This window comes from Galeopterus variegatus, unplaced genomic scaffold (assembly GCF_000696425.1).
Source record: "Galeopterus variegatus unplaced genomic scaffold, G_variegatus-3.0.2 Scaffold8112, whole genome shotgun sequence".
Classification (NCBI taxonomy): Eukaryota; Metazoa; Chordata; class Mammalia; order Dermoptera; family Cynocephalidae; genus Galeopterus; species Galeopterus variegatus.
This window is the reverse complement of record NW_007734223.1, coordinates 55397-82747: the sequence shown is the minus strand read 5'-3', so window position 1 is coordinate 82747 and position 27351 is coordinate 55397. Positions and strand designations below refer to the sequence as shown.

General features: G+C 47.2%; 1 protein-coding gene across 1 annotated transcript; it reads left to right on the top strand.

Annotated features, from left to right (window-relative positions):
- LOC103608184 (vasohibin-2) lies at positions 1 to 24917 on the top strand. Its single transcript, XM_008592630.1, has 6 exons — positions 1 to 83; positions 3964 to 4020; positions 4564 to 4638; positions 10699 to 11080; positions 12365 to 12480; positions 24425 to 24917. Exons 1-6 carry the CDS (start codon positions 31 to 33, stop codon positions 24495 to 24497), a joined length of 756 nt encoding a protein of 251 aa, XP_008590852.1. The 5' UTR covers positions 1 to 30; the 3' UTR covers positions 24498 to 24917.
- Positions 24918 to 27351: the final 2434 nt, after the last annotated feature.

Below are 27351 nucleotides of genomic sequence, written 5' to 3'. Positions count from 1 at the left end.
GTACCCCAGGTCCCAAACTACAGGCTGTCAATGACGATCCCAGACTGGCTCCAGGCGATCCAGAATTACATGAAGACACTACAGTATCCTTCCAACCAAGGTCTGAGCAGATCCAGCCAGGGGATGGGCGTGGTGATCGCAAGCCTGGAGGCACATCTGTCCCCAGCTGGTCATCGAAAGCTCTCTAAGGTTGGTGAGGCCAGGCATGGAGGGATGCTTCTAGGTGAGAGTCTAGAAACAGCACTGATAGAGGACGTAACTGCAGTGACCAGACCCTTCTCCCTTCAAGCAGGGCGTGGGCGAGGATGCACAGGGGGCGGCGAGGCAGGGTGGTCCACCTCAAGCCCCTCTGGCTTCTCTTTTCCCCTCCCTTCCCTGTGCTTCCCTCTTCCTCCCTGGGGCCCCCTCCTCCTCCCATCTTGTCCTCTTTCTCCATCTCCTTCCTCTAGGTCATCTCTGCCACGCTGCGCCTCTCTCTCTCCACTGTCCATCTTCCTGTCGCCGTCCTCCCTGCTGTTCTGTTCCCTTTCTTCCCTCTTGCACTTGTTTGCCCTCACCCCTGACCACTCACGATCCCCTCCTTGGCTCCCCAGGCGACCCAGGCTGGGGACCTTGCTTGGCTACGCATGAATGGACGGGGCTCTGGGCTGGGGGCCCTTCCCCCAACTTGAGCTTGAAGAAGAGCTGAGGAGCCCTGCGGGTCTGGGCTGGGTTCAGACTAGCCAGACTTTCGGTCCTTTCTCCTCCAGGTTCCTCAGGTTGTTTGCAGTAAGGGTCTGGGCTGGGTTCAGACTAGCCAGACTTTCGGTCCTTTCTCCTCCAGTGTCCTCAGGCTGTTTGCAGTCAGGGTTAGATCAGCACTGAGGTCCCCCAAGCAGCACTGTAGGAATAAGGGGCAGAAGGGGATGGTCTGCTCGCCACTCTGGTATTTTATAGGGAGAGGAGTCAGATGGGGAGCTGGCCCCCAGCACTGTCTGGGAGGTGAAGCTTCTGATGACTCCTGTCCTTTCTCTATAAAGACATAAAACTTGGCCTGTCCTACCAGGCCCCGGGCACACTGGCTTGCTTCCTGCGTGCCTGCTATACCCAGCCTTGAGGCAGAGGGATATCAGGGTCACTGGACACATGTCCCATATGTCCCACATGCCCCGGGAGAGCTCCTCCTTGCTGTGTGAGGACAAGAATCTTCCTAGTGGATTTTTGTGCACCTCTCCCATAGAGCTGGGTATCGCCAGACGGGAATGACAGCAGCTTCTGCTCCTTCGGGTGGAGAGATTACTTGGTTCGCCTCTCAGTTCCGACTTCATGGATCATCAGTGCCCTTTCATGGCATCTTTCCAGGGGAATCCTGAAGTGATATTAGAGGGGGGAGGTGGCACCAGCCTCCAAGAGTGAGGCCGGCAGCGCTGGCCCTGGGAAGGCTGTCTGGTGTTGGTGCTGATCCCCAGACTGGGACCCGCAAGGGGAGATCCAGGTGGTCCAGAAGCTCAAACCCCTGCCAGAGTAGACCCGGACCCCAAGGATGACCCTTCTTAAATGTGACTCACCCCTTGCTGAATATTCCAGAAGGTGACAAATTAGAATGGCTCTTCACTTCTGTCTAGGATATGGTCTTCACAGGGATCACGCAGCAGAGATTTAAGAGAAAACGAGCCTGACTGGGAGTGCGTTAACGGGGGCAGATTTTCAGGGTTTTATCTACTGTTTGCTCCTGCCCCACATACTCATCCAAGATTCACTGATGCCCTGAAAGGTCTGCTTTTTAATTTTTCTTTTCTCTGATCCATAACCACTGTCACTGACCTCACTTTCCGACTGCAGAGAGGGCCGGAGAGGGGAAAGCACCAGGAGGCTGCTGTGATTGTGATTCCGGTCACTTGGTCATTGGAGCCGTCACCCAGGGAAGGCAGAACGTGGACTCTTCCTTCTGCCTCCTGACCAGACTTTTATTTAGTTCCTACTGCTTTGTTCTGGACACAGTGACAGGTGCCAGGGTCTGGGGACTGCCTGGGCCCAGAACTGACTGCAGATGTGCTCAGGTGGCAGTGGGGATATCAAAGGACAAATCCTGCCTTCCCCTGGGTTCAGCCTCAGAGCAAAAGCAAACGGGAGTGCTGACCTTGCATGGGGTTCTGGAAAAGGTGCCTCATGGGTTCTGCTGCATGGGGAGAAACTTTCTGAGGGCGAACTTGGACTCGGGGTCTGTCCTACTCTGAAGAGAATGTTTAGAGGATTTTCTTTCCTGCCCACTTCCAGGGGTTCAATTACTAACTGAGGAACCAAGAGAGGTTGGTCAGGAAATTTTTATTTAGTTATAGGTTTGTTTCACTTTATGCACTAGAGGCATAAATTACATATATAAAAGGGGACAGTTGGGCATCTAATTTAATTTTTGCCAATTGAATTGTACTTCAAATGGAGAGCCTCACTGAGTAAATTCCTTGCTAAAGTAAAAAGAAAAGAAAAAGTCACTTTACAATGAGAATATTTAGTCCCTCCTTCTCTTTTACCTCTGAGATTTTGTAGATTGTATTTTTAAAAGCTGGGCAAGGCTATATTGTTAATGGCACAGATCAGCAACTCCCAAACTGGTGAACTTGTTAAAATCACCCCCGGTCCTCACCCCGGAGCTTCCAACTCAATAGTCTGAGTTGGAGTGTCTCAGAATGGCATCCAGGGTTAGGAACCATGGCCTGAGATCAGAATCTCCAGAGATTTCCAGAATCTGTTAATAATGAGCTCCCCAGGTGGTGATGAAGTGTGCCCATGTTCAAGTGGGCAAGCACCTCTGTGCCAGGAAAGGAACCCAAGCCCCTCTCAGGAGGGCGTGAAGTACTCCTAGCACTCAGTGACCCCTCTGCAGCTGCCTCTGTCACTACAGGGCACATGTCAAATCTCATACAACCCCGCCTCCAGCCGCAGCAGCTCCAGACACACAAGTTTGTGCTTCATTAGCACGCTCCCAACATGCACTTTTTTCTATAGGATTTTGATTAAAGCCAGAGAGGGAAACATACAAAGCAACACTTCTTTAGGCTCAGAAAAATCAAGATCCAGTCTCATTTCTCACGACATAGGGGAATCTTTAGTCTTCTTTAGAATGACCTGGTGCAGGCTTGCCAGTCCCTGAGACATTTGGGGCAGTCAGCTAAATCCCAGATAGGAGATGCTAGTGTCATCTTCGGAGATTTAGTAATCAATGTCGTGTCAGTCCAGGTATGAAAAGAAAGTGATGTCTCCACAGTGAGCTCTGCTGCAGAGTCTGTGCTATTGAAAAACCCTACTGCCATCCATCCAGACATCCATCCATCCACTTATCCATTTATCTTTCTATCCATCCATCCATCTATCCATCCTTTCATCCTTCCTTCTATCCATCTCATCCACCCTTCCATTCTGCCCATTCCATCCATCTTCCTTGCATCCTTCTGTCCTTCCTTTCCTTCTATCCTTCCTTCCTTCCATTCATCCACCTTTCCATTCATCCATCCACTCATCCATCTATCCATCTTTCCATCCTTCTATCACTGCCCTTCCATCCATCCACCCATTTATCTATCCATCTGTCCACCCATTCATTTACTCATTCCTCATTCATTTAATAGTATTTGCTAATTTGCATAGGTGGGGCTTCTGCCAGGCTTTATGGGTAATACAAAGATGATAAAAGAATGGCCCCAACTCTCAAACAGCTCGTAGTCCTGTAGGTGAATTAAGACTAATGGGAACACAGAGCAAATTTAAAAGAGCCATTATACAGGTCCAAGGTGCTTTGAGGCCTAACTTAGAAGTTAAATTTCCAGGGTAGGATAGTGAGGTGTTAGAGGCTGTTGTTTACCTTCTGGCTACAGAGAAGCCTCCACTTCTTCATCGCATTGAGAAATCAGAGTGCATAGCTTCCTCTGCTGGATTCTTGGGACCTTTGGAGTTTTCTGTCACTTTCCCTTTACATACTTCACACAGATACAATCACACAGGGACCCAGTTCTTTGAAATTAGGAAAATGAGACCGCTGAGTGGGTAAGTGGTGCATGATCTGGGGCCAGAGGACCCGTCCCCTACCCGTGAGCTGCCAGCTCCCTCTCCCAACCTCTATCCCTGTATCCCAGTACTCCAGCGTCCTAGTCTGTTAGGGTTGGAGGTGGGGGGTGCCCCAGGGCCAGGTTGGAGGTGAGCCTGAGGACTGGGCCACTCTGACAGCTCAGTTCGGTGGTGAGGACTAACCGTTAGGGTGGGGAAGGCTTGTGCAATTCACGTTATGAGGCATTCTTTACTTGCTCCGCTGTAATGCCCCCTGTCCTGGGGCATTGGAGGGTGCTATGGAATACTGGCACTAACCTCCAGGAACTAACTCTTGGAGAGTGGAGTGGGGAATTTAGGATTTCTGTTCTGCAAGTGCAGATGTGCTTTGGTGTCCTTCTGTGAGTCAAACTCTCCCCTTTCTGCCTATAGTCCTGCATGGTGCCTAGTATGGGGACAAGCATGCTGATGGCTTAACAGTCAAACTGACTGACTGCATAAATAAATAAGTCCTGAGATCTTCTGCTTTGCTCTGTCCTACAGGTTAATGGAAACAGCGAAAGAAATGACCCGAGAGTCCTTGCCTATCAAATGTCTTGAAGCTGTCATCCTGGGCATGTATCCTTTAAGTCATGTATGCTTGAGTTTACTCCATAGATGGTGGCCTCATTATGGGGCTGGTTGTGGCTTTAACCTCCTAAATTCACAGAGATGGTGCCCATTGTCTCCTTGGAGGAGAGCGTCAAACTCCCCTGGTACTTCTCTTTCACTTTCACCATCTGGAGTTGCACCAAATCAATGCTTGGCTTCTTGGATCAACGTTAGTCTAACCTGTTAGCTGCAGCCTCCATCAGGGCCAGCTCTTGGGCCAGTGACCTTGCAGATTCACTAGTCACAAGGAGAATTCTAACTGAGAGGGACTAGAGAGAGTGTGTGTGTGGCTTCTCCTTGCATTACTCTGGCATTTCAACAGGAAGACACTCAAGAAACAGTGGAACAAGGACCCAGAGAACTAGTGTCCAAACCCATCTCCAGGGAAAATTCTAAGAGTGGATTGTGGAGGAGACCAAGCAGTAGTGGTGTATCCTGACCTGGCAGAAAATGGCTGAAGCAAGGGTCTGGTCTCTCCCCCACTTTCTGTTCCATTTTCCACCAGCCTCCTGGCTCTTCAACCTGAAAGGAATATGGCCCAGAAAAACTGTGATGGCACTAACTTATTAGTGGTGATGGCAATTGAACATGACCAGACAGAGGAGCAAAGGAACGCCAAGTCCTCTGGGTGGATGGCTGGAAGGGGCAGTGGCAAGGGAAATAAGGCAAGACATGAGCTTGAGAGGTGGTCCCAGGAAAGACCAGTTGGGTCCTTGAGTCCTGTGCTAAGTGACCTTTTCCAAAAGGCAACGGGCAGCCCAGATGAAAGCTCTGAAGCAGAGCAGTGACGTGGCCAGGGGTACACTTTAGAGAGGGAGCTCTCTGAGGACAGACCGAAGAAGGACAGGGAGTAGGAGAAGGCTGGGACTGGATCTGCAGAGTCCATTGGGAGCTGTCACACGGAGGGACGGGGCTGCTTGAACCGCAGCCCCAGCAATGGGAATGGATTTGAGGGGTTGGTTTTGAGAGATGGCAAGGAAATAGAAGTTATGGGGCTCAGAGGCCAACTGCATGCAGAGGTTGATGGGGAAGGAGTCAGCAAATACAGGTCTCCCGATTGGGCAGCAGTCTGTGGAGGATGCTCTGGAGCAAGGAGAGAGACAGGGAGGTGACAAACTTCAGCGCAGACCTGACTGAGACAGACGTAGTGAAGCCGGAGTGAAGAGGTTGTGTGTAAGTCACCACCAGCACTTGTGGGCTGATGGGCGTGAGGAGGTGGAGGAGAAAGGCAGTGACCACACTCTGGCCTGCTTCATAATGCCGCAGTCCCATGGGAGGATTAGATTTATGGAAGATGAGTTCAGATGTGGACATGTCGAATCGAGGTGCCTGTGGGATGTCAGGACAGTGTGTTTGGAGTGTGGAGATCACGAGGGGAATCTGCATTGGGAATGCATATCTAGGAGCTGTGAGTATTTGTGGGCTGTAGTTGCTGTTCAAAAAGTGAGAGGAGAAAAAGATCAAGAATGAAATCCCAATATTTTTTAGTCTAATTGGATACAAAGAGCCCATAAAAGAGACTTAAGAAGGAAAGTCAGAGAGGTAGAAGGAAAACCAGGAGAGAAAGGAGATACAGAAGTCAGTGGAAGGACGTGTGGTTCTGAATTAGACTGGAGTCAATGGGATTGATCTAGTCTGTTTTCTTGGTCTCCTGGACATTTTTGTGGGAAGGGGAATTGTGTCTCTCTGCATCCTGTGGAGCATTTGCAGGCCTGATCTGAAAGAAGATTGTCCACAGGTGCCTTGGCTGACATTTGAAATGTGGCAACTTGAGCCTTATTGATGTTCAGTCCCGAACCCTCATGTTGTACCCCCTCCCTGCTCCCCACAAAGGAGATGAAACGTGTGCCTGCGGGGCCCAGCAGGAGGCCAGGACTGGGGATTGGGGTAGCAGATGGCTCAGGGCCCCAACTCTTTAGTGAAAGGAGTCAGCCACAGCTGTTCAGCAGAGCCTCTTGCAAGTTTAATGGGGGTGAACAATTGGCTGGGGATTTGCTGGTGGAGATCAATGAAAGAGAACACAAGCCCAGGCTCTCCACCAGGTGGACAAGCTAACTTCAGACTGTCTTTGCTGAGGAATGTCAGAGTGCACCTGAACATAGGTCTTCTTGCTCGCACAATAGTCTTGTCTGTGCACAATTTTATGAATTCAAACATCAGGTCACTGGAATTACCTACAGCCTTTTGAGATTGCGGGCAATAGACCTATGCATGACGGCTGCTGGGCCTGTCCAAATCATAGGTAGTGTGCTCTTGGTTTTCTTTTGTTCTTACACATGTGACATTTCAGAAAAGTGTGGGGTAGGTGGGGAGGTTGGAGAGATTCATCGGACACTGCCAAACTCAGGGAAATTTGACTCTTGCGTGCAGATAAGGAACACAGAATGAATTCTAAGTTACAGCAACTTTGTCTTTTCTCTTTGCTCTGTCAGCATTCCTGTGTCCTGCTTTCACTTGGGGATGGTGAAGGATATGACTTGGGTCATTTGTCTGTGTTTCCCCCAGGCCCTTCTGCAGGTCCTGGAAAACAACCAGTGCCTTGACAACTTTGAAATTGGTCGACTTGGCTACTTGGAGGCCTCTGTCCATTGATCTGTCCTTCCTTGTTTTCTCTTTTTTGAATTCAGCCCAGAGTTCAGGATTCATTAGCGAACAGCTGCTTCTTTTATCTTACTTAAGTGCATGTGCACACACATGCACGCTAGATAGATAGATCTTTGGTTCCAAATTATCTTCTGAGTTATGGCAACTGTTTTGGGGGTCCTCACTGACCGTGGTGGGGCTTGCTCAGGTCCTATGGTTTATTAAAGGAACAGGTTCATTATGAGAGGCATGTCAGGCATATCCTCAGGAGGCTGGATGCTGGGCGGATTATCAAGGGGCTTGGGACGTTGCTGCTCCCTTTCCCTGGAAAAGCTCCAACTACTTCCCTGCCCTCATCCTGCTTCCTCCCTCCCATGCCCTCCGTTTCCAGTTGCTCCAGGTCCCAAGGCTTTACCAGGTGCCATAAAGATGGAACAAATCCAAGAGATCAGTGGCTTGTGACATGGTGGACTGGTGGTCTCTCTTGTGCCCTCCCTGCTCCCACTCCCTACCTGGCTCACTCTACTTGTCCTGTGAGACTAACCCCGGTGCCGCTGCGCCGAGACCTCTCCTCTTTCCACCCAGAGAACGCTGAGCTTGCCTCTGTCACAGCGCACATCACATCATGTTTAGGTTTTGGTTTTTTATTGTGCTAGAGTACTCATAACATTACAATTTACTGTTTTTTTGTTTTTTTATAAAGATGACCGGTAAGGGGATCTCAACCCTTGGCTTGGTGTTGTCAGCACCACGCTCAGCCAGTGAGCAAACCGGCCATCCCTATATAGGATCCGAACCCGCGGCCTTGGTGTTATCAGCACTGCACTCTACCGAGTGAGCCATGGGCCGGCCCTTACAATTTACTGTTTTAACCGTTTTTAAGTGTACAGTTCAGAGGCTTACACAGTACGCACATACATGACGCTGTGTAGCACCTGCCACCCATTGCAGAGCTTTTTTATCTTCCCTAGCTGAAACTCCATGCCCATGAGCACCAGCTCCCCATGACCTGCCCCAGCCCCTGGCACCCACACTCTACTTCCTGCCTCTGTGGATCTGACTACTCTAAGTACCTTATGTAAGTGCAATCACACAATATTTGTTCTTCTGTGTCTGGCTTATGTCACTTAGCATCATGCCTTCAAGGTCGATCCATGTTGGAGCATATTGCTGGATTTCCTTCTTTTTTAAGGCTGAATAACATTCCATTGTATAGATATTGTGTGTATTGATAGACCACATTTTGTCTATTGGTCAAAAGGTGGTTTCCACCTTTTGGCTATTGTGAATAATGCTGCCATGGGGGTGCAAATGTTTGTTGGAATCCCTGCTTTCAATTCTGGAATTGCTGGATTAGGTGGTAGTTCTGTTTAATTATTTGACAACTGCCATAAGACTACCTTGTGCCCATTGTGGGTCTGTCACCCACCAGATTTTCAGAGAAGGGCTGCATTCTTCATTTGCAGCCCCACATCCCTGCCTAGCAGGCTGTCTGGTACAGCAGACACTCACTAATAAGTATTTTCTACACTGATTTAAACAACTAAGTTCTTACTCCAGCCCCAGAGAACTCACCCCAGAAAGCGGGTCAGAAGTCATGTGAGAGGACTCAGAAGGACGTGATCTCACTCTCTTGCTGCCAGTTCATCTCACACGATGGAGAGAAGAGAGAGCAGGCAAACATGTTCCTAGAGAGGAGCCATCTGTGATTAAACTGAGGGCCGAGGACAAGGCTGTCCTCAGGCTGTGGGCTGAGTTCTGTCCGAGTCCTTCTTTTCAGGGTACGTGCATTAGCCCCCACTGGGTGCTGGAAGTGTGAGGAAGCGTATCCTCGCAGTGTAAGGTTCATTCTCTCAGCAAGTATTAAACAAGCCCTTCTGTGTGCCAGCCTGGGCTGTGCCCAGAGGATACCAGGATGGGAGGCATGACCCCTGCCCTCACGAGGTACAAACAGTTACAGTACAGGATGGGTAAGCACCTTTGCTGCGGGAGCTCTTGCAGAGGGGATACCTGCCCTAGGCTGAGGAAGGTCAGGGAAGGTATCACATCCAGGAAGGGGGAGGGGATAGTAAGAGGCTGTTCCAGGCCAGGGTGCAGCCTGTGGGGGCCTTGGGAGCACAGCGAGCAAGCTCACAGCATCCTTAGTACTCGTGATTGTGAAGATCTCAGCCAGGTTCGAATCCCACACACTATAAGGCTGATGTGTGAGTGAACCGTCAAAGAAGATATGACTGTAAGAGGGACATAATGTAGTGTAGAGTTTGCTTAATAGCATAGTATTTTTAAAAGTTTTCTAATCACTTTGGTCTCACAGCTTTGTAATGTAAAAAGGTCATGTAATATAAAGGTCATTTAAAATGCTGTTACTTTTGCTTTCATACTATGGGGGAGTATATGTGTGAGAGCAGTGGGCACAGATCTGTGCTTTCTGCGTGGTCTCAGGGTGTATTCTTCAAAAATGCCAAGGGTCTCCTGCAGGTCAGCAAGCTAGCCCAGGGTACGGGGGAATGAGATTGTGCAGAGGACCGAGCAAGCGCCAGATCATGGCAGGACTTTGCCCAGGGATTGGCACTAAGCCCTCAAGAAGATGAGAGACAGTGAAGAGGGACATATACCAAATTTTGGCTGAAATAGATCATTCTCTGGCCACTGTGTGGAAAGTGAGTTGGTATGGGGGCAAGAAATGGTGAAGACAAATTCTCAGAGGGTGGAGAACTGTGTCCATGTGGAAGGCGTGATGTTAAGCACCTGGATTATTATCTACCTTAGAAACACTCTGGGTCACCCAAGGTTTTCAGCAGAGGAGTGACATTATGAGGTTCCCATATCCCTCTCCAGGAAAGCTGGGTCGAGGGTCACAGCAGCCTCGCCAGGGCTGTCGCAGGATTTCAAGATGGGCTGGAGACTGCGATGCCTCCTGTCTGTCATTCCAGGGCATGGAATCAGTGGTGCGGTTTACTTGAAGCTGCACCCTGTGGAGTTCACGGGACAAAACCAAGGTCACGGTAAGATTGTTACTGAATTCATTTCTTACCCGGACCATTGCATAGGCCTTCAATTCCTAGTCTGTCACAAACACAGCTGTCTGAGCACATCATTCCGACTGTAAAACTAAATCTTTAATAGCTCCTCATCCCCTGTAGAAAACTGAAGAAAAAGCGCCTTGGTATTGATTTATTTTACGTTGATTTAATTACTAAAGAAGATGGCAAGTTTTCCTCTTTGTCCCATATTGATTTGGCTTTCGTATGTACCATATAGTAGGTACTCAGAGATATGGAGTGAGTCCTTTGTGAAAGGATTGGCCTGGAAAGGTTCGACATGGGCCTGCTCAGAGGCAGAGGGATGGACTCACTGACCCCCATGGGCCACTTTCCCTTCCTGGGAGTCCAATCTCTGAATTTTCGAGGGCTCCTTTTTCTTCCTTAACTCAGATTGTCTAAGATACTTAACCAATGGACAGCCTTCCATTGAGAGATTCCCCATCAGCTTTAAAACCTACTTCTCAGGAAACTACTTTCACCATGTCGTGCTGGGGATTTATTGCAATGGCCGCTACGGCTCACTGGGCATGAGCCGAAGGGCTGAGCTGATGGACAAGCCACTGACCTTTCGGACTCTGAGTGACCTCATCTTTGACTTTGAAGACTCCTACAAGAAATACCTGCACACGGTCAAGAAGGTCAAGATTGGGCTGTACGTCTCCCATGAGCCTCATAGCTTCCAACCCATTGAGTGGAAGCAGCTGGTCCTCAACGTCTCAAAGATGTTGAGGGCAGAGATAAGGAAGGAGCTGGAAAAATATGCCAGGGACATGAGAATGAAGGTAGGTGCTGGGGGAGAAATATGAGTGACGCGGGAGGGCTCTCTTCCGTTTTTTCTGTCTCCTCCTCTTGCTCCAGTCCCCTGTTTCCAGGATGGTCAAAACTTTCTTGAGGTCAAAGTCTCTCTTTGCACATACTGATTCAAAAAACAGCTACAATCAATTGAGATGGCACAGTTGAAGCAATGTCTTGGCCTGCAATTCCTTCTATGAGATCAGATCTAAAATGTTAGTCATTTTACAGCGAAGCTCTAGTTTTGTCTTTTTTTTTTTTTTTGTCTTTATCGTGACCGGTAAGGGGATTGCAACCCTTGGTGTGGTGTCGCCCACACTGCGCTCAGCCAGTGAGCGCACCGGCCATTCCTATATAGGATCCGAACCTGTGGCGGGAGCATCGCTGTGCTCCCAGCGCTGCACTCTCCCGAGTGCGCCACGGGTTCGGCCCTGTTTTGTCTTTGTAATAGGGTGTCCAGTCATTCCAGTTTACCTGGAACTGAGGGGTTTCCTAGGACATGAGTTTTTCCATACTAAAACCAGGAGGAGTTGGTCACCCTGCTTTACAATCTATTTCAGAGTCATATTATATCTCTGCTTTGCCTTGTAAGTTGCAAAGCCATTTGGCAAAAATTCTAACCTGGTGTCATAACAGCAAACAAGGGAGCATTTGCTGCGCTGGTCTCATATAGACCATGCTCATAAGCCCAGTTTGCCTCCAAAGGTGACAGGATGGCCCCTTGTCTGTGTCCCGCCAGGGCTTGTGGAGTCACTAAGAGAAAACACTGAAGAACACAGGAGAAAGGGGTTATGCTGACTTCAGGCTTGGCTGTGTTTAGCACCTGGACAAGTGTCATCTTCACTCTGTGGGACTGGAGTGGAGATTCTTGACAAACTGAAACCACTCTGTGCACGTGCATTAGATAAGAGAGTCAAAGGAAGAACAGGCTGGTTTCTGGGTTTCTTTGCTTCACGAGGAGAGAAACTTGCCAAGCAACTGAACACAGCCCTAGGCGGCTGAGGTATGGGCTCTGTCCCTGTTTCTGCCATGGAAAGGAAGGCACAATGTGATGATGCATATCCCATCTGGGGAGTGGTGCCTCTGCTGCTTGTCAGTTCAGGATGATAGAGGAACGTGTGTGTCTCCAGCCTCCTTTGGAAGTCTTCCTACTCAGTGCCTTTTAAACCATGGGATCGTGAATGGGCTGGGGGCTGGCATGCTGTGCTGTAGGAGGACATGGGGATAGGGGTCCTTTAGGAACCAGTGTGGTTAACTCCTTATACTTCCTTCAGATCTTGAAACCTGCAAGTGCCCACTCTCCGACCCAAGTGAGAAGCCGGGGAAAATCCCTGTCCCCCCGAAGGAGACAAGCCAGCCCCCCGAGAAGGCTCGGCAGGCGAGACAAGTCGTGAGTAATATTTCCTCTTCCCCAACTCAAGGCCCAGCACACACACTCATGGGGTTGTCCTGGCCCATGGGGACAAAGCTGTGTCCTGGGCTTGGCATTTGAACCTGACAGTGATCTCCAAGAGGACTGCCCCTTATTCGAGGGTCATCTATGGAAAAGGATCCACTATGCACATCACCCCCGTTGCTCCCCTCTACTGACTACGGGTTGTGCACACAAGTGGATAAGTCCCAGATGGCGTTAGAGGAAAACTACCCTGAAATCCAGGCAGCATGGAAGGAGCACTGGACTTAGAATTAGAAAACACGGGTCTGGAACCAGCTCAGCTACTTGTCTTAAACTTTTTTAGGGCATAAGTTTTCTCACCCATAAAATGGGATTGGTAGAAATTGTGGATTTCCTAAAATTTTGTAGTCCTCTGTGCCCAGCAGAAAGCGTGATCACCACCGGTAGCTGGTCGCATCAGAAATAACCACAACTCATCCTCTTCCTTGGCTACCTCTATCTTCCCATCTTAGCCCTGAGGCTAATGATTACACTGTAGTCCTCTGTGCCCAGCAGAAAGCGTGATCACCACCGGTAGCTGGTCGCATCAGAAATAGCCACAACTCATCCTCTTCCTTGGCTACCTCTATCTTCCCATCTTAGCCCTGAGGCTAATGATTACACACCTACTTCTTAGGTCCAAATGTCCCACTTAAGAAATGACAGGTTGGAGATGCTGATGCCCAAAGTAACCAGTGATAATCCACTGGCAAGATATTTGAGCCATGATTATAGTAGGAAAAAAATACTACTTTTCTTAATAACAGCATCATGCTGTGTCACATGAGCCTCTTGCCATGCTGGGGACCGTGGTACAGAGCACAAGGGTCGTGGTTGAGGCCCAGTTCTGCAGCATATTAGCCACGCAGCTGAGCAAATCCTTTGTCCTTGGGGAGCTTTAGTTTCCTCATCTGTAAAAGAGGATAAAAATGCCTTCCCCACCTATCTGACAAGGTTACGGTAAGGACTGAATTAGATAATGCAATGGGAATGACTTGTTAATGGTGAACTGCCTTCACACAACCACATTATTATCAGTGAAAGAGAGTAAGGAAGGACTATTTGATGATTTTCGTTTTCAAATGAAGAAGCCAGAACACGAAAAGGATTTGTTATCTTGTGCTAAGTCCTGTAATTGGTCAGTGAGGGACTGAGGCTAGCACCCAGGTCCCCTGACTCTGGGGAGGTGGCAGGGCAGAGGGGGATTTCTGCTTTTGGAAAAATAGGACAGAATGAAGTATTTTCAGTTCCAGGGATGTTTCCTTACTTGCCCCCATTCGACATGCCACTGCCAATCCCAGGGTTCAGCATTTGGTCAGGAAGGCCTCGGCTGAAATGGCTGGCATCCAGGGCTGGAGAGGGGGGCAGTGGGGAGGACGGAGGAGGGTGCTCCTACAGCAAGACAGGCTGGAGATCAGGAGGGCTCAGCACAGGTTTGACCTCTTAGGCAATAGATTCAGAGCTTTCACATGTCACCTCCTGACCCTAAGCCTGTCCCCGATGCTGACCACCACCCTTGACCCTTGACCTTGACCCTAACCCTGATCCTATCTCTCTCTCTCTCTCTGATTCAAATATCCATTAATTGCTGTCACTGAACAAAGTAGCAGTTGTCTCAGAGGACTATGAATGTATAAGCCCTTCCCAGAGGGTCTTTCATCATAAAGTGAGTGACCCAGCAATAGGAGGTTGCTCCTAAAGCAGAGGAGGGCACCTTTTATCTGACTTATTGTCCTTTCTGCCCAAGAAGGCCATTGGGTGTGGTTTAGGGGCTCAGCCTTGTCCAGCTCTGCCTGGGCCTCTGGATAATGAGGCTGCTGAGGTGAAGTTAGAGAGTCTGACCCTGGCCTCGCTCGCATGGTTGGGTCCCAGTGAGGTCACTCTGGGAAGGACCCAACTGGTCATTCTGTTGGGGGCCAGACAGAGAAACCTAGTTCTCAGTTCTCCCCGAGGCCATGTCCATACCCTAATCTCTGACCACTCTGTCATACAGCCAAGGCAAGCGACCCTGCCTGCGCCTGCAGAAGACAGCTGTTAGACTGCCGAGGTTGCGAGTGCAAACTACCTTCCGGTGTTGGGGCCCCCTTGCCCTCTCCCCTCCGGTCCCCTGCAGCATCAGAGTGGGCCTGGGAATGGGGAGGAAGGCCAGGAGAAGGGAGTGAGCACCCGAGGGGTCAGGAAGGAGGACCTGCAGGAAGAGCCTGCAGGAAGGAGGACCTGCTTCTGTTCCATCAGTTTTCTCCCTCCGTGCCCAAAGTCCATCCCAGCCCCAATGGGAGAAGCCCCAGGAGCACAGAGGTGGTGGCTCATGGTTCAGAGAAATCATAAACTTTTCAAAAAAATTGAAGAATGGTTGCAACCAGCCCTGGAATTCCCCCAACTGATGCCCCTGCCTCACAGCCCTTTCTCTGGGCAACAGCACCGATTCCCTGGAGTCCTCCTTCATAACATCCTCCCAATGGGTCAGAATCTGGGGTTCCCGCCTCAACAACTAGAGCCAGGTGGGCTTGAACAATTTGCCCATCAGGGGAGCTTAGGTGGCTCAGGGGTTCCTGTGGACGATTTCACATGAACAAGTCCGGTGAGTCTACGCTGGCTGTGCGTGGCAGACGCCCTCGCCACCTCCTGTCCTTTTCCCAGCGTTTGGAGGTTGGGAGGGGACCTAGAGAGCAGTTATCTCAGCTGCAGTTTCAAAATGGACAAAAGTGTACGAGGAGGGGAGATTCTCTCCCCAATTCCTCCTAAACTTTGACTTCTGAGTTGCAGGGCTGGGGAAGGGATTGCGGGGGCTACGTGCAGGAGGAGAGGGAAGAGAGATGCAGGACCTGAGAACAAACAGAAGGGATGGGGGCGGGGCCACAGGAGGAACCGAGCACTGCTGTCCCCGTCCCCAGCCTCCGGCTCCCACCAGTGCTGCAGACTGGAGCCCAGGGCACCCTAGTTCCTAGCGGTGTGTCTAGCGAGAAGCAGCTTCTCAGCTTCCACTCGCGGCCTTCACCGGGCAGGCTTTTCTCCAGGGAATCTTGCTTGTGGTCAGGAAATGAAAAAGTGACAAATGTGGTTATGACCCAGTAACTCCATAAACTCCGGGAATCCTACTGTAGGATGGTCAGGGCTAGGAAGAGTTTGGTGACTCTGTCACTCTGCTATTATTTCAGCATTACATAAGGCCATCAAGTCATTTCTAAATGTGTTGGGTGTCATATGGAAGCTTGGGAGTGGCGCAAAGGGTGGAAAATTACCATGACAGGCGAGAGCCCCATCAGCTGTGGGGTCCCAGTCTGTACGTGGATAATTTTAGTGGCTTTATAGCCCCCACGCACCTCCTCCCTCCAGCTGGAGCTACTTCCAGCCCTGAATTCCTCTCCACTTTTGCACTTGTCACTGGTCGGAATAATCCTTTTAGAAAGGAGGATCAGTGTCACTGGGTTGACGAGAGTCAGCTCAGCGGGCGGGCAGGCAGTGACTGCACTAGCATCAGCTGAGACCTCGTTTCAGAGGGAGACAGGGATCCCCCCACCCCTCCACCCACAGTCCTTTCTCATGCTCTGCTCCCCTGGGAGTGTTTAAAGTCCCTTCTACACTGACCAGTCAGGTTTCTTCCTGTGGTTCTTAAAGAGAAAGGGAGATGGAGGTTGGGATCCATGTTTCAAAGGCCTGCTGTGAATTTAAACCAACTCCTTTCCTACTCTGGGCCTCGATTGCCTTGTAGCTCTTCACTGAGGGGTGTTCATGGTGGTTCTCAACCGGGACCAGCTCTAGGGGAAGAGGGTTAGAAGCATGGTGGGAGGGGAAGTTTTTGCTTCTCACGGTGGTAAGTGAGGAAGTTCCCCATTAGCGCCTGGGGGCTGGGGCTGGTAAATGTCCTGCAAAGCCCAGGACCACCTTGCCCAATGAAGAGCCATTCCACCTCCAGTGCCAACGGTGCCCCCCCCTGAGAAGCACGAACGCTGTCAGAGGTCCTTCCGTTTCTAACAATTCATGACTCTTGGCCTGCTGCTGGGACCCAGCCTGGGAGAGTAGTGGTGAGCAGATGGTGATTTCTGGCTTGGCTGTCTGTGTTTGCATGAAAGCCCACTGGAGTGACCATGTGCAACATTCTTCTGAATTGGGGGGGACAGAGTCCCCAAGGAGCCATGAGAACCTCTTTGTCTTTTCTCTCCTGCAGGGCTCCTGTCCCCACTCTGGCCCTCCTCCTCTTTTCCTTACTGTTCATGTTTCTTTTCCTCCCTTATACTCTTTAATTCCCCTTCTTCATCACCGATCTCTGTGGCAGCTGGTGGCTCTAGCAGGCTCTGCTCGCCCTGCTACAGACCCTTCAGGTCCAGGGGTTAATAAGCCCTAGATTGAGATAAGGTCGCCTTTCGCTGCAGGCCACAAGCTGCACAGTGGAATTCCTGCTCCATTCAGTCAGGAGCAATAAGATCTCCAGGGCTCTAGCAGGCTCTGCTCGCCCTGCTACAGACCCTTCAGGTCCAGGGGTTAATAAGCCCTGGATTGAGATAAGGTCGCCTTTCGCTGCAGGCCACAAGCTGCACAGTGGAATTCCTGCTCCATTCAGTCAGGAGCAATAAGATCTCCAAGTATGTGGTTGAGTGAAGGCAGCGGCTGTTTAATGAAGTCATAGGAAATAAATTTGATTCCATGGTCTAATCACATTGAAGATATTTTGAATGGGGCCTAAGAAGTCATTCTTCTTAGATCCCAAATGAAAAAACATCCCCAGGGTGGAACGGAGAAAATTCTCTTAGCATGGAAGGTAGAGAGGGAAAAAAAAAAAAAAAGAAAACTAGGAAGGCTATGGAGGGAAAAACGAAACTTCCAAGATGACGTGAAGGAGCAGTTTCTACTTTGATGACTGTCCCTGTTACTTCCCCATGGGATTTCATATAACCAGGGTCCCTAGGGTTGTGTGGAGAAACCAAGATAGAATGATGGGGCTTCTCAGAAAAGACCACCTTAGGCAGAGTGAGCCAAGAGCCTCTGTGAGCTCCCCAGGGCCAGACAGGGCAAGGGTTCCTAGAGCTGAGGGGTTCTCGGTTACAGGAAGAAGTGAGATCAGAGCCTGGCAGCTGTGTTCTGGAATCTCAGGGCACAGCTGCCTATGGTTCTTGGGCTGGCCAGAGCCCCCTGCCTGGGGAGGGCTTGAAGGGATGGGCACAGGGCTGGAGAATCTCTTCAGATCCGAGTCTGTCTTGGCCGGGGCCCCTCTGTTTACACAGCAACTTCAGCTGTCTGTCCCGTCAGCTGCCAGCACTGGTGCCTGCAATCGTGGGGAGTGAGGAATGTGAGGGAGCAGCAGGACTGGCCTTGAACAAGGGTGACAGGTGTGGAGGAACTTTCCCCCAGCCCTGTGTTCCTGCAGCCAAGGCTGCACTTTGCCTCCGGTGCCTACCCAGACAGGCCATAAATCCTAAATCGGGGCTGGCCTCATTTGATTCCTGTCCAACTTGACAAGAGAGGAGAGCTGGGGTCTCTGCTTAAACTTGTAAATGCTGGGCCAATAGCACCTCTGATTTAATCTGTTCACACCCTTAATATTGGAAACTAAGAGGTTAATGTCAGAAGTACACCTTTACCATATATCCCTTCTAGCATACTGAGTCCTGGGCTAGCTGGTTGGCTCAGTTGGTTAGAGTGCGGAGCTGATAACACCAAGATCCAGGGCTCCATTCTTGTACCAGCCAGCCGCCAAAAAAAAAAAAAAAAAAAAAAAGAATTCTGATTCCACAAGCAAGACAGCTAAATGGGTCCCCCCACATGCTGCCATCACTTTCTGGTTCGGAAGCTTCTTTTGACTTTGCTGCTGGCAGCATCCAATCAGGCTGAGCTCTTCCTTGGCACTGAGGCTGCTTTAGAGCACTCGATGGACTCAATGTGCAACTGTCAAAATTTAGGTAGCAGTGTCGAACACTAGTAGTATTTTTTGCAGAATAACTTTTTTTTTCGTGACCGGTAAGGGGATCGCAACCCTTGGCTTGGTGTCGCCTGCACCGCACTCAGCCAGTGAGTGCACCGGCTATCCCTATATAGGACCCGAACCTGCGGCGGGAGCGCCACTGCACTCCAGGCGCCACACTCTCCCGAGTGAGCCACAGGGTCGGCCTGCAGAATAACTTTTCTATGGAACCACCACCCTGCTCTCCCCAACCTACCTCCCCCTCCAAACACCCGAACCTGCGGCGGGAGCGCCACTGCACTCCAGGCGCCACACTCTCCCGAGTGAGCCACGGGGTCGGCCTGCAGAATAACTTTTCTATGGAACCACCACCCTGCTCTCCCCAACCTACCTCCCCCTCCAAACAGCATCTGCCCAGCGGGCTCCTGGAATGCAGACCTGTAGGTTAAGAGTAGATTTGGGACCAGGTCATCAGACTTTCACCCTAGTTCACCCTGGATACATTTACGTGACAATGGATGAGGCTGGGATTATCTCTGTGTGTGGAGAGAGGAGGAAGGGCCCCCATGTTCCTCCACAAAATGGGTCGAAGAGAACTTACTCTCCTACTCCTTTCCCCTAAAACAATGCTGCCAGAGAGCCTTGTAAAAGGAAACTCCTTTCATTTCTTTGCCTTGTTTAGACCAGAGGGAGGTTTAGAGAAATATATTGCTTAGTCTAAAATAATAACCCTGGATCTGAGAGGTTCTAGGCAAGTGCAGACCCGGCTGAATCATCCTCCTGGTGCTTGTGTTTCTTAAAAATAAATCCCCATGCAATATTCTAATTATAGCTGGGGGAGCACTTGGAGAAGGCCTCTCCACACACAACAGCTCACCCAGCCCTGGCCCTGAGATGAGCTGGCAGGGACTGAACAGTATTTCTGGATGGGCCCCACAGGCAGGTGGCATGCTGTGATAACCCACTTCTGCCCTTTGCCAGGTGAGGAAATTGCAGCTGCTGTTGCTGTGAAAGAAGAGTGTTTCATCTTCCGGACAGTTCACCAGGAATCTCGGTTTAGCTCATTTTCTGCCAGTATTAGCCTTTTTCTTCCCCTGGATTCTGAGTACCTAGGGGGAGGTGAGAGGGTTGAGGATACAGAGAAAGGAGACCACCTAGACCCTTTCTTTTGAAAGCACTCAAGCTATCTGTGGTTGCAGAATCACATTTAGCTTAATAAGTAGACAGGTTCCCTACCTTATTTTCAAGGGTAAAGCCTCTCCTATATAGGAAAAAAAAATTCTTTCTACTCGTTAATTCTTAAAACGTTGTCATGGTAAATTGAATTCCTGGCTTAGGACTTTGTCTCTTAAAATATAATATCACGTGATAAAAGTAATACATGAAATCCTATCAGCCATTTACATGTTAGTGAGAATTTGACCAAAGTTTATTGAGAGGTGCTTATTCTACAATGGGATTCATAGATTTTCTTGGTCCCTGTTCACAAATCGTTTGTAATCTCTGAGTCACCCACAAGAATTATGCATTGGCAGGATTCTTTAATAGATGTTGTCTTAGTCTATTTTGTGCTGCTGTAACAGAATACCCGAGACTGGGTAATTTATAAAGAACAGAAATTTGTTGGCTCACAGTTTTGGAGGCTGGGATATCCAAGGTCAAGGGGCTGGCACCTGGTGAGGGCCTTCTTGCTGCATTATCCCATGATGGAAGGGCAAAGGGAGAGAGAGGAGGGGAGAGACAGAGAGCGAGAGCACAAAAGGGAGTCAAACTCATGCTTTTATATGGAAACCACTACTGTGATAACGAATCCACTCCTGCGATAATGGCATTAATCCACTCAAGAAGGATCTGCCCCCATGACCCAAACACTTCCCATTACGTCCCACCTTCCAGCACTGCCATATCAGGGATTAAGTTTCCAACACATGAACTTTAGGGGACGTGTTCAATCCATGGAGGACATACAAAGGAAATGCCATAGGATACAAAGCTGCAAGTGGGTTGTGAGGGTAGGGAGTCAGACTTCATGGGGTAAGTGACATTTGGGTTGTACCTCAGAGGATGACAAGACACGGGGAAGGGCATTCCACATAGAGGACAGCATAAGCCAAGGTGCAGAGGCAGCAGTGGCCCTAGGGTCCTTATCAGATGCTCGGGAAGATTCTTTAATTGGGGTGGGGGATGATGGGGGCAGTTTGTGTCACGGTTAAGGGCATGGGCTGTAGATTCTGGGGACAAACTCTGGCTCCACCACTTGCTAACCAGGTGATTTTGTTTTAAGCAATTTCCCAGAACTTTTAGTTCCTCCGTTTTCTCTTCTGTGAAATGGACAATACCAGTATGAATGCCACAAGGTTATGATTAGGATTAATTAGCCCATGTAAACCTCTTAGAACAATGTCTGGCGCATTGTAAGTGCCTAATAAATAAAAGCTATTTATAATGGTGATTTCTTGGCACCTGGAAGCACTGGGGAACGGGTGGAAGTGCTAAGGAAAGGCCTCGAAAAAGGGGGCCAAAGACCCCAAATTAAATTTCATCTATTTTCAAATGTGCCAGTAGCATAACACAGGTAAGAGCAGTTTGGGGAACACACGAACTACAAAAAATGTGAAAATTCTGTTCCTCGGGGCTGAGGGGCTCCAAAGTGAGGAAGTTGGGCAAGTGGCCAAAAAGCAGCTTCCCTGAGGAGGTGGCATGCCTGTGGCTAGTCAGCTGCGTGGTCCTAGTAAGCCCACATTACAGGGGTGAGCAGGTAGGCGTTGTTCTCTCCTTGATCCTACCCTTTAGTCTGTCCTGACGACTGACTTTGCAGGAGGTGCTGTAGGGCACAGGACTGAGGGAAAGAAGATAGGTCAGTGCAAATCTATCCCAATGCCTGGAAAATCTTATTGAGCTAGTGTCTTACTGGCATGATTTTCCTATATGAAAGGCAGCATATTTAGAGCTTTAGAAGGAGAGGCAGGACATGGTGTGGAGGAAGGTGCAAGGCCAGAAGAAGGCATGGCAAGATAGGTTCAGAAACTGGGGTGAGCTAATAGGCAGGTCCTGCAAGGATCATGGGACAGGGGAGTCTTTCTTAAGCACAGGAATTGCTTAATTTTCGGAGACAATAGGAGACCCAAAGAGACTCCATGGCTTAAGTCCTACATAGTTTGTAGGGTTTCAAGGGGAGAGACTGACTGGTAGAAGTGAATCTGACTCCTGACTTCTTTTAGAGTGTGGCCGTTTCTCCTGAGTGCAATTAGAACCTGCTGTGATCTGTTCTCCTGTTCCTCATGGAATCTTCTTCAGGCCAACTCAGCGCACGCTGTTCCTACGTAATGTCTGAATTGGCATTGTATTAGTGAGTTAATGCAGGGAAATGGTATCAGTTAGGATCAGGTTTGGCTGTGGGTAAGATTAGGGTTACCCTGTGGTTTAAACATGATTCACTATCATGTTAAAGAAGCTCAAAGAGGTGGGAACGGGCTGCTTGCTGCTCTGCCATCTTTAGTGACCACCTTGAGGCAGGAAGAAAAAGGGAAAGAAAAAGATGAGGGGCACATACCTGTTGTCTTTTGAAGAGATGTCCTGGTCACTGACTGCCACACCACACTTCCACTTGAGTTTCATTGGCCACAACTCAATCCGAGGCCATGCGTGGCTACAGGGATGCTGGGAAATGAACTTTGTGGTCTAGGTAGCTATGTGCCCAGCTAAGAATCCAGGAGGGGGGAATTACTAAAGAAGAAGGGGAGAGTAGATGTTGAAGGGCAGCTAACAGACTGCCACACACGGATCACTAAAAACACTAGCTAAAAAAAATCATCTTATAGAAATGTAGTTTATATTTGGATAAGGAATATATGCTTTTACCTAGTTAGAATACCAGGAAAGGTAATGTGGAGATCACATTTTAATTATTCTAGGAAATGACCCATATTCAATCCTTTCCTAAATTAGGGAATGCATATATGTACTTCAGGCTTATCCTTGGGCAAGTGTTTTGATTACTGAGATTTCCAAAAGTGAGGCACACTGGGGAGGAGAGAAGTCAGTTTACCTTTCTAACCACATTTACCTTAGGCTGATGTGAATGTATGGGGAGTCTACCTGAGGGAGAAAGTCTCACATTAGCTATTTGTAAAGATGACACCACCTTGGGCAAGGAGACAAAACAGAGACTTTATTTCAGGCTTCATGACCAAATGAACAAGATATGTATGGATGCTTTAACCCTGACTTGTCTGTAAGAACCCTAGTTCTCTCCACAGTAGTGGGCTGAGGGCTAGGGCAGAAATACACGTAAGTTTAAGTATGAATCTTCAAGCAAAAGTGTGTTCCCTTTAGCTGTCAACCCAAGAGTGGTCCTCACAGTGACCCCTGGGAGCCACTCTTCCAGGCCTGTAGGCAGTGCCTTTGTTGAAAGGGAATGGTTGATCTCCAGGGTGTGTATGGACTGGAGGACACCATCATCCTGAAGGCTGGAAGCCTTGAGCTCTTTGATACAAGGAGCAGGAGTCTACACACAAGAAGTGTTGGGATTTCTGTTAGCAGTCAGCTATGTTTATTAGCACCATGTATGTGTCCCAGACACCATTAAAAGAGACACAAAGAAATGAGGCATGATTCCTGACCAATAAAGCAGGGCACATGGTCAAGCTAAGAAATACGCCCCCATGTAACACAGGGACAAGTAAGGATACAAGTTATTTTAGTAGGGCCAAGTAGCAAGTGAAGGAAGGTTTCTTGACCACCATGAACAGTGAAGTTTCAGAGGGGATAATCATAGACTGTTGACTTTTCTCCCAATCTCAGAGAAACAAAGAGACAAAAGAGAGAAAGGGTACTAGAATTTGTTGGCAAAGACTAATGCCATTCATTGAGCCAGATCCTACATAGAAGCTAGCTCTTGATTTCTCGTTCGATCAACACTGAATAAGTTGGGACCATTTTCGTGCCAGGGGAAAACTATTTGCTGTTAGGAAATCTTTCAAAGTTATAAACTAAGAAACTTTTTAACTGCCGTATTTCATTTTGGTCTTTTTTTTTTTTTTTTTTAACACTGAAGAACAAGGTTCACATGTAACCTAAAAATGTCTTTGATTTTCTTGTAAAAACGGCCAAATGTGAAACTTTTGATTTAGGACTCATTAGACATATGGAACATCCTAAACTTGGTTTACAATCCCAGTTATCTCTTATCAAAGAAGGTGAAAAGAGGTTCATTAAGAAATGAAAAAATTGTAAGATAAATTGTGAGAATGCTTAGGCACAGTTTTACATGGAAAGTCGTTTAGGAAATGTCTTTAATCAAGACAGATGATATGCTACTGGAATTTCTTTTTTTTAGCTTGAAGTCCTTATATGATTTCACATAAATGCTTAGGTATAGTTTTATGTTGGAAAGGACTTTAGAAAATGTAGGGAGGAGAGGTGGTTTGCCACTGATTGATTTTCCACATTGACATGGTTTTTCAGATGAATTCTAAAAGATTCACCTTGATTTTATACATTCAAGCCTGGAATATTAACCTTCTATCAGTGATAATTGAGAATCTCTTCCCAGAAACCTGAGTCACCTTGTCATTCCTGAGCTCACCCCTGGGCACAGACACTAGGAAGCCAGTGTTTCAAGGAGGATTTGACTCAGATTTTTGGTTCTACTGTCGTATATGTGACTTTTCAGACCCTTGCACGGTTCACAGATACTGGGTTTCAAAAGTTATAGTATGCCCAAATTCAGGCTTAAAGCTGGAAAGTTCATTCATCACCCTGAAAAAAATTTTGAACTCTACATCAAAAACCTGCTAAAATGTTCCCTAAAACCTATAAAGGTAGACTTAAGAACAAGAAGTAGAGTTGGGAACTGAGGCTGGTGAGGTGGGGGTGGGGGTGGAAGGAGTGAGATGAATATCAGAAGGGTTAGGAGAACTGAGTAGAAGCTCGTAAAAGTGCTTGATTACCATTCTCTGTTCCATCCTCTGTCCCCTGCTGTCTTTCTTTTACCCTTAGGCCTGCACTGCCTGAAAAGAAAGCGGCTGATCTCAGCACTCTGAATGAAGTGGGCTATCAAATCCGAATCTAGCCAAGCCATACTGGCGACCAAGAGGGTTTCTGTGGTGCTTCTCTCTGCACTTTACCCAGCATCTTCAGGAAGAACTGCAACTATTTATTAAGAACTCGTGAATTTTATTTTTAAGGATTCACCTGGAAATAGAATCTGAGTGGGTGGTAATAATTAGCTTTAAAAAATTTGCTAAGAGGCTGACCATGAAAAGGCTGAAGTAATAAACCCCACTGGGGTTGGACTGTCTCCCTCACTCTAGAACTTAAGGATAACAACCATAACTGTAGTTTTATATTTTTCCATTTACCTACTTTCTTTTACTTGCTTTGAACATTATGCCTCACCAGTAGTAAATGTTCAGGAAGTCCTCTCTCCCACTTTTGGTATAGTAAGGTAACTCGAATCAGTATTACTGTCTTCTTCAGCAATAACAGAAGCAAAGATGGGTGGGTTTTCTTTAAGCAGTTAATATTACCTCAGCATTTTGACATCAGATATGCAAACTTAATGGTGTTTTCTTTCTTTTCTTTTTTTTTTATATGCTGTTTGTATTGTTTCCCCATATTTCCCATGGGGATCTCCACAAGTTTGGAGGTTTTTATTTTTCCTGGTGCACATGTGAGATGAGATTTAAGGTATTATATGCAAGTGTTTTACTAAAAAAGCACTGAAATTCTTCTGGCAATACGGGAAACCATTTTTAGGATCTTGGAGTTTCTTCCTTCTTTCTTAAAGCATTCACTGACACAGTTTTTGTTCTTTCAAAACAAAACAAAGCACGTTCAGAAGCTAGTCTATGTTCTGTCACTAACATTTAAACTTTGCAGACTCCAGCAAAAAGCACAAGAGGTCATGCACTATTACACAAATTTAGCAGTATTGCGATTACCTCTGATAGTAACACACCCACAAAGGCAAGAGACGAGGAATGAATCAGCAGGTCGTGAGAACCAGATAACCTTTCTGTTCACATTTCTCTGATTTTTAAACTCTGAGTCAGGCTTTGATTCCATAGGACTCACTGTTAAAGATGCATTCTGATGTCTTATATTAAGACCAAAGGTGACACACTAAGGTTATTTTCCAGTACCTTGCTTTTAGGTTCTACTTCATGACATTTAGGAACTAGTACTGGAAAATACAATGAAATAGAGAAGCAGAAACTTTTTAATGGAAAAGTCTTCCTGTACAGTGTTACACCTTATAGTGTGATTTAGTCCATGAAGCACAGAATGAATATCGGGCCTGCATATGGTAGTTACAGTGTAACTTCTGGCTGCAGCCCACACAAGATAACTCTTAACAGCATACGTAGTTTGTATGTCATGAATATCAAGAGTACAGCCTCTGTGTCGCTTGTTTTATCTTAGCCAGCTATGCCAACCTATGAGACCAAAAGATATTATATAAGTGCAGCCTGCCTGTCAACAAAGTCCTATGTCAGTCTCAGTGCTTCTCCTCTGGCTCTCTTTGTATGAAGGTGGTTATAGGAAGGGAGTAAAAAAAATAAGAATCTGCTCATTGAGAATCTTTACCAATAAAACCTCTGGGGGTGACCTGGAAAGCAAAAGGACTTCCTCCTTCAGCTATGTGCACAAGAGCTCTCTTAACCCTAAAAATCAGTATTATTAATGAAAATACTGTCTTCTTGAAAAAGAGGGAAGTCCAGTGTCCTTTAGATTAACAGGACCAAAGAAGTATACATCTCAACTAGATTAAAATGCAACATAAGTTACAAATTCTGAACTTAATCTTTTTCTTTAAGAATAGTATTATCAGAGTTAAAAATGAGTTATCTTTGTATATCTTCACACAGCAAACCCATTTGCAGCCTCATGGCCGCATGTATTTTGATGTTTGGAGTAGTCAATGAGTGACTTCATTCTCATTCTAAAGCAACACTGACTTAGCCATTTATCTTCTGTTTTTCAGTCTGAAACTTTATTATATCTAGTAAGGAGACTACAACACTGCAACCATTCTATGAGCTTGGAATGGGATTTGCCAAGCACTAAGTACTGTTCCATCTAAAATACAGAATGTCAAAAAGATGCAATCACCTCTTGTTTCCCACAAAAAGAGAGGGAAAAGAATAGAAACTGTATGTTGATGTAAGCCTTAAAACTGCCAAGTGGCTTGATGATTCAATTAGTGACCTAATTTCTTCTATACTCACTTCTTGATTTTTAGATTCATTTTCCAAAAGTAAGGGTTAGTCACAGAAACATGAAAATTAATTAAAAATTGTTCTTAGTTGTCATTCTATTTTTATTGCCTATGGATTATGTTAATTTCTAAAAGATATGGGAAACACCAAACTCCTAAATTCTAGTGAAATAATTTAATTAAAGTAACATTAAGGCAAGGGAAAAAAAACCTGACATGGTTTAACTCCCCAACATTGATTTTAAGACTGGCTATAATTTGAAAGATTAAAAAACAAACAAAAAAGCAATTAGGAAATGATTTGAAATCTAGTTTTAAAAAGTTATTAATGGGAAAAAAATTTATGCTTAAGCCATCATGGCAATTTATGCAAAGTTTAAATGAATGACAGAAATCTTGATTATAGACTATATGATGTGCTGTTTTGAGTACACTTTATTTCAGAAAGTGATATTTAGTATTTTCTATACACTCTGAAATTATGAGCATTTCACTTTTTCTAAGTCAATTATTTCATAAGGATTTTATTAATAGATATTGGTAAATAGAACTTTGGAACTCTTAATTCAGTATTCTTACTATACCCAAGGCTTTTGTAAGCTATAGTTTTATGTACAACCTTGTACAGTTTTTTTGACATACAATTCAGAATTTTGTTTATTCTCCTGGACTTTGTTCTAGCCAATACAGTTTTTTAAATCTTTAA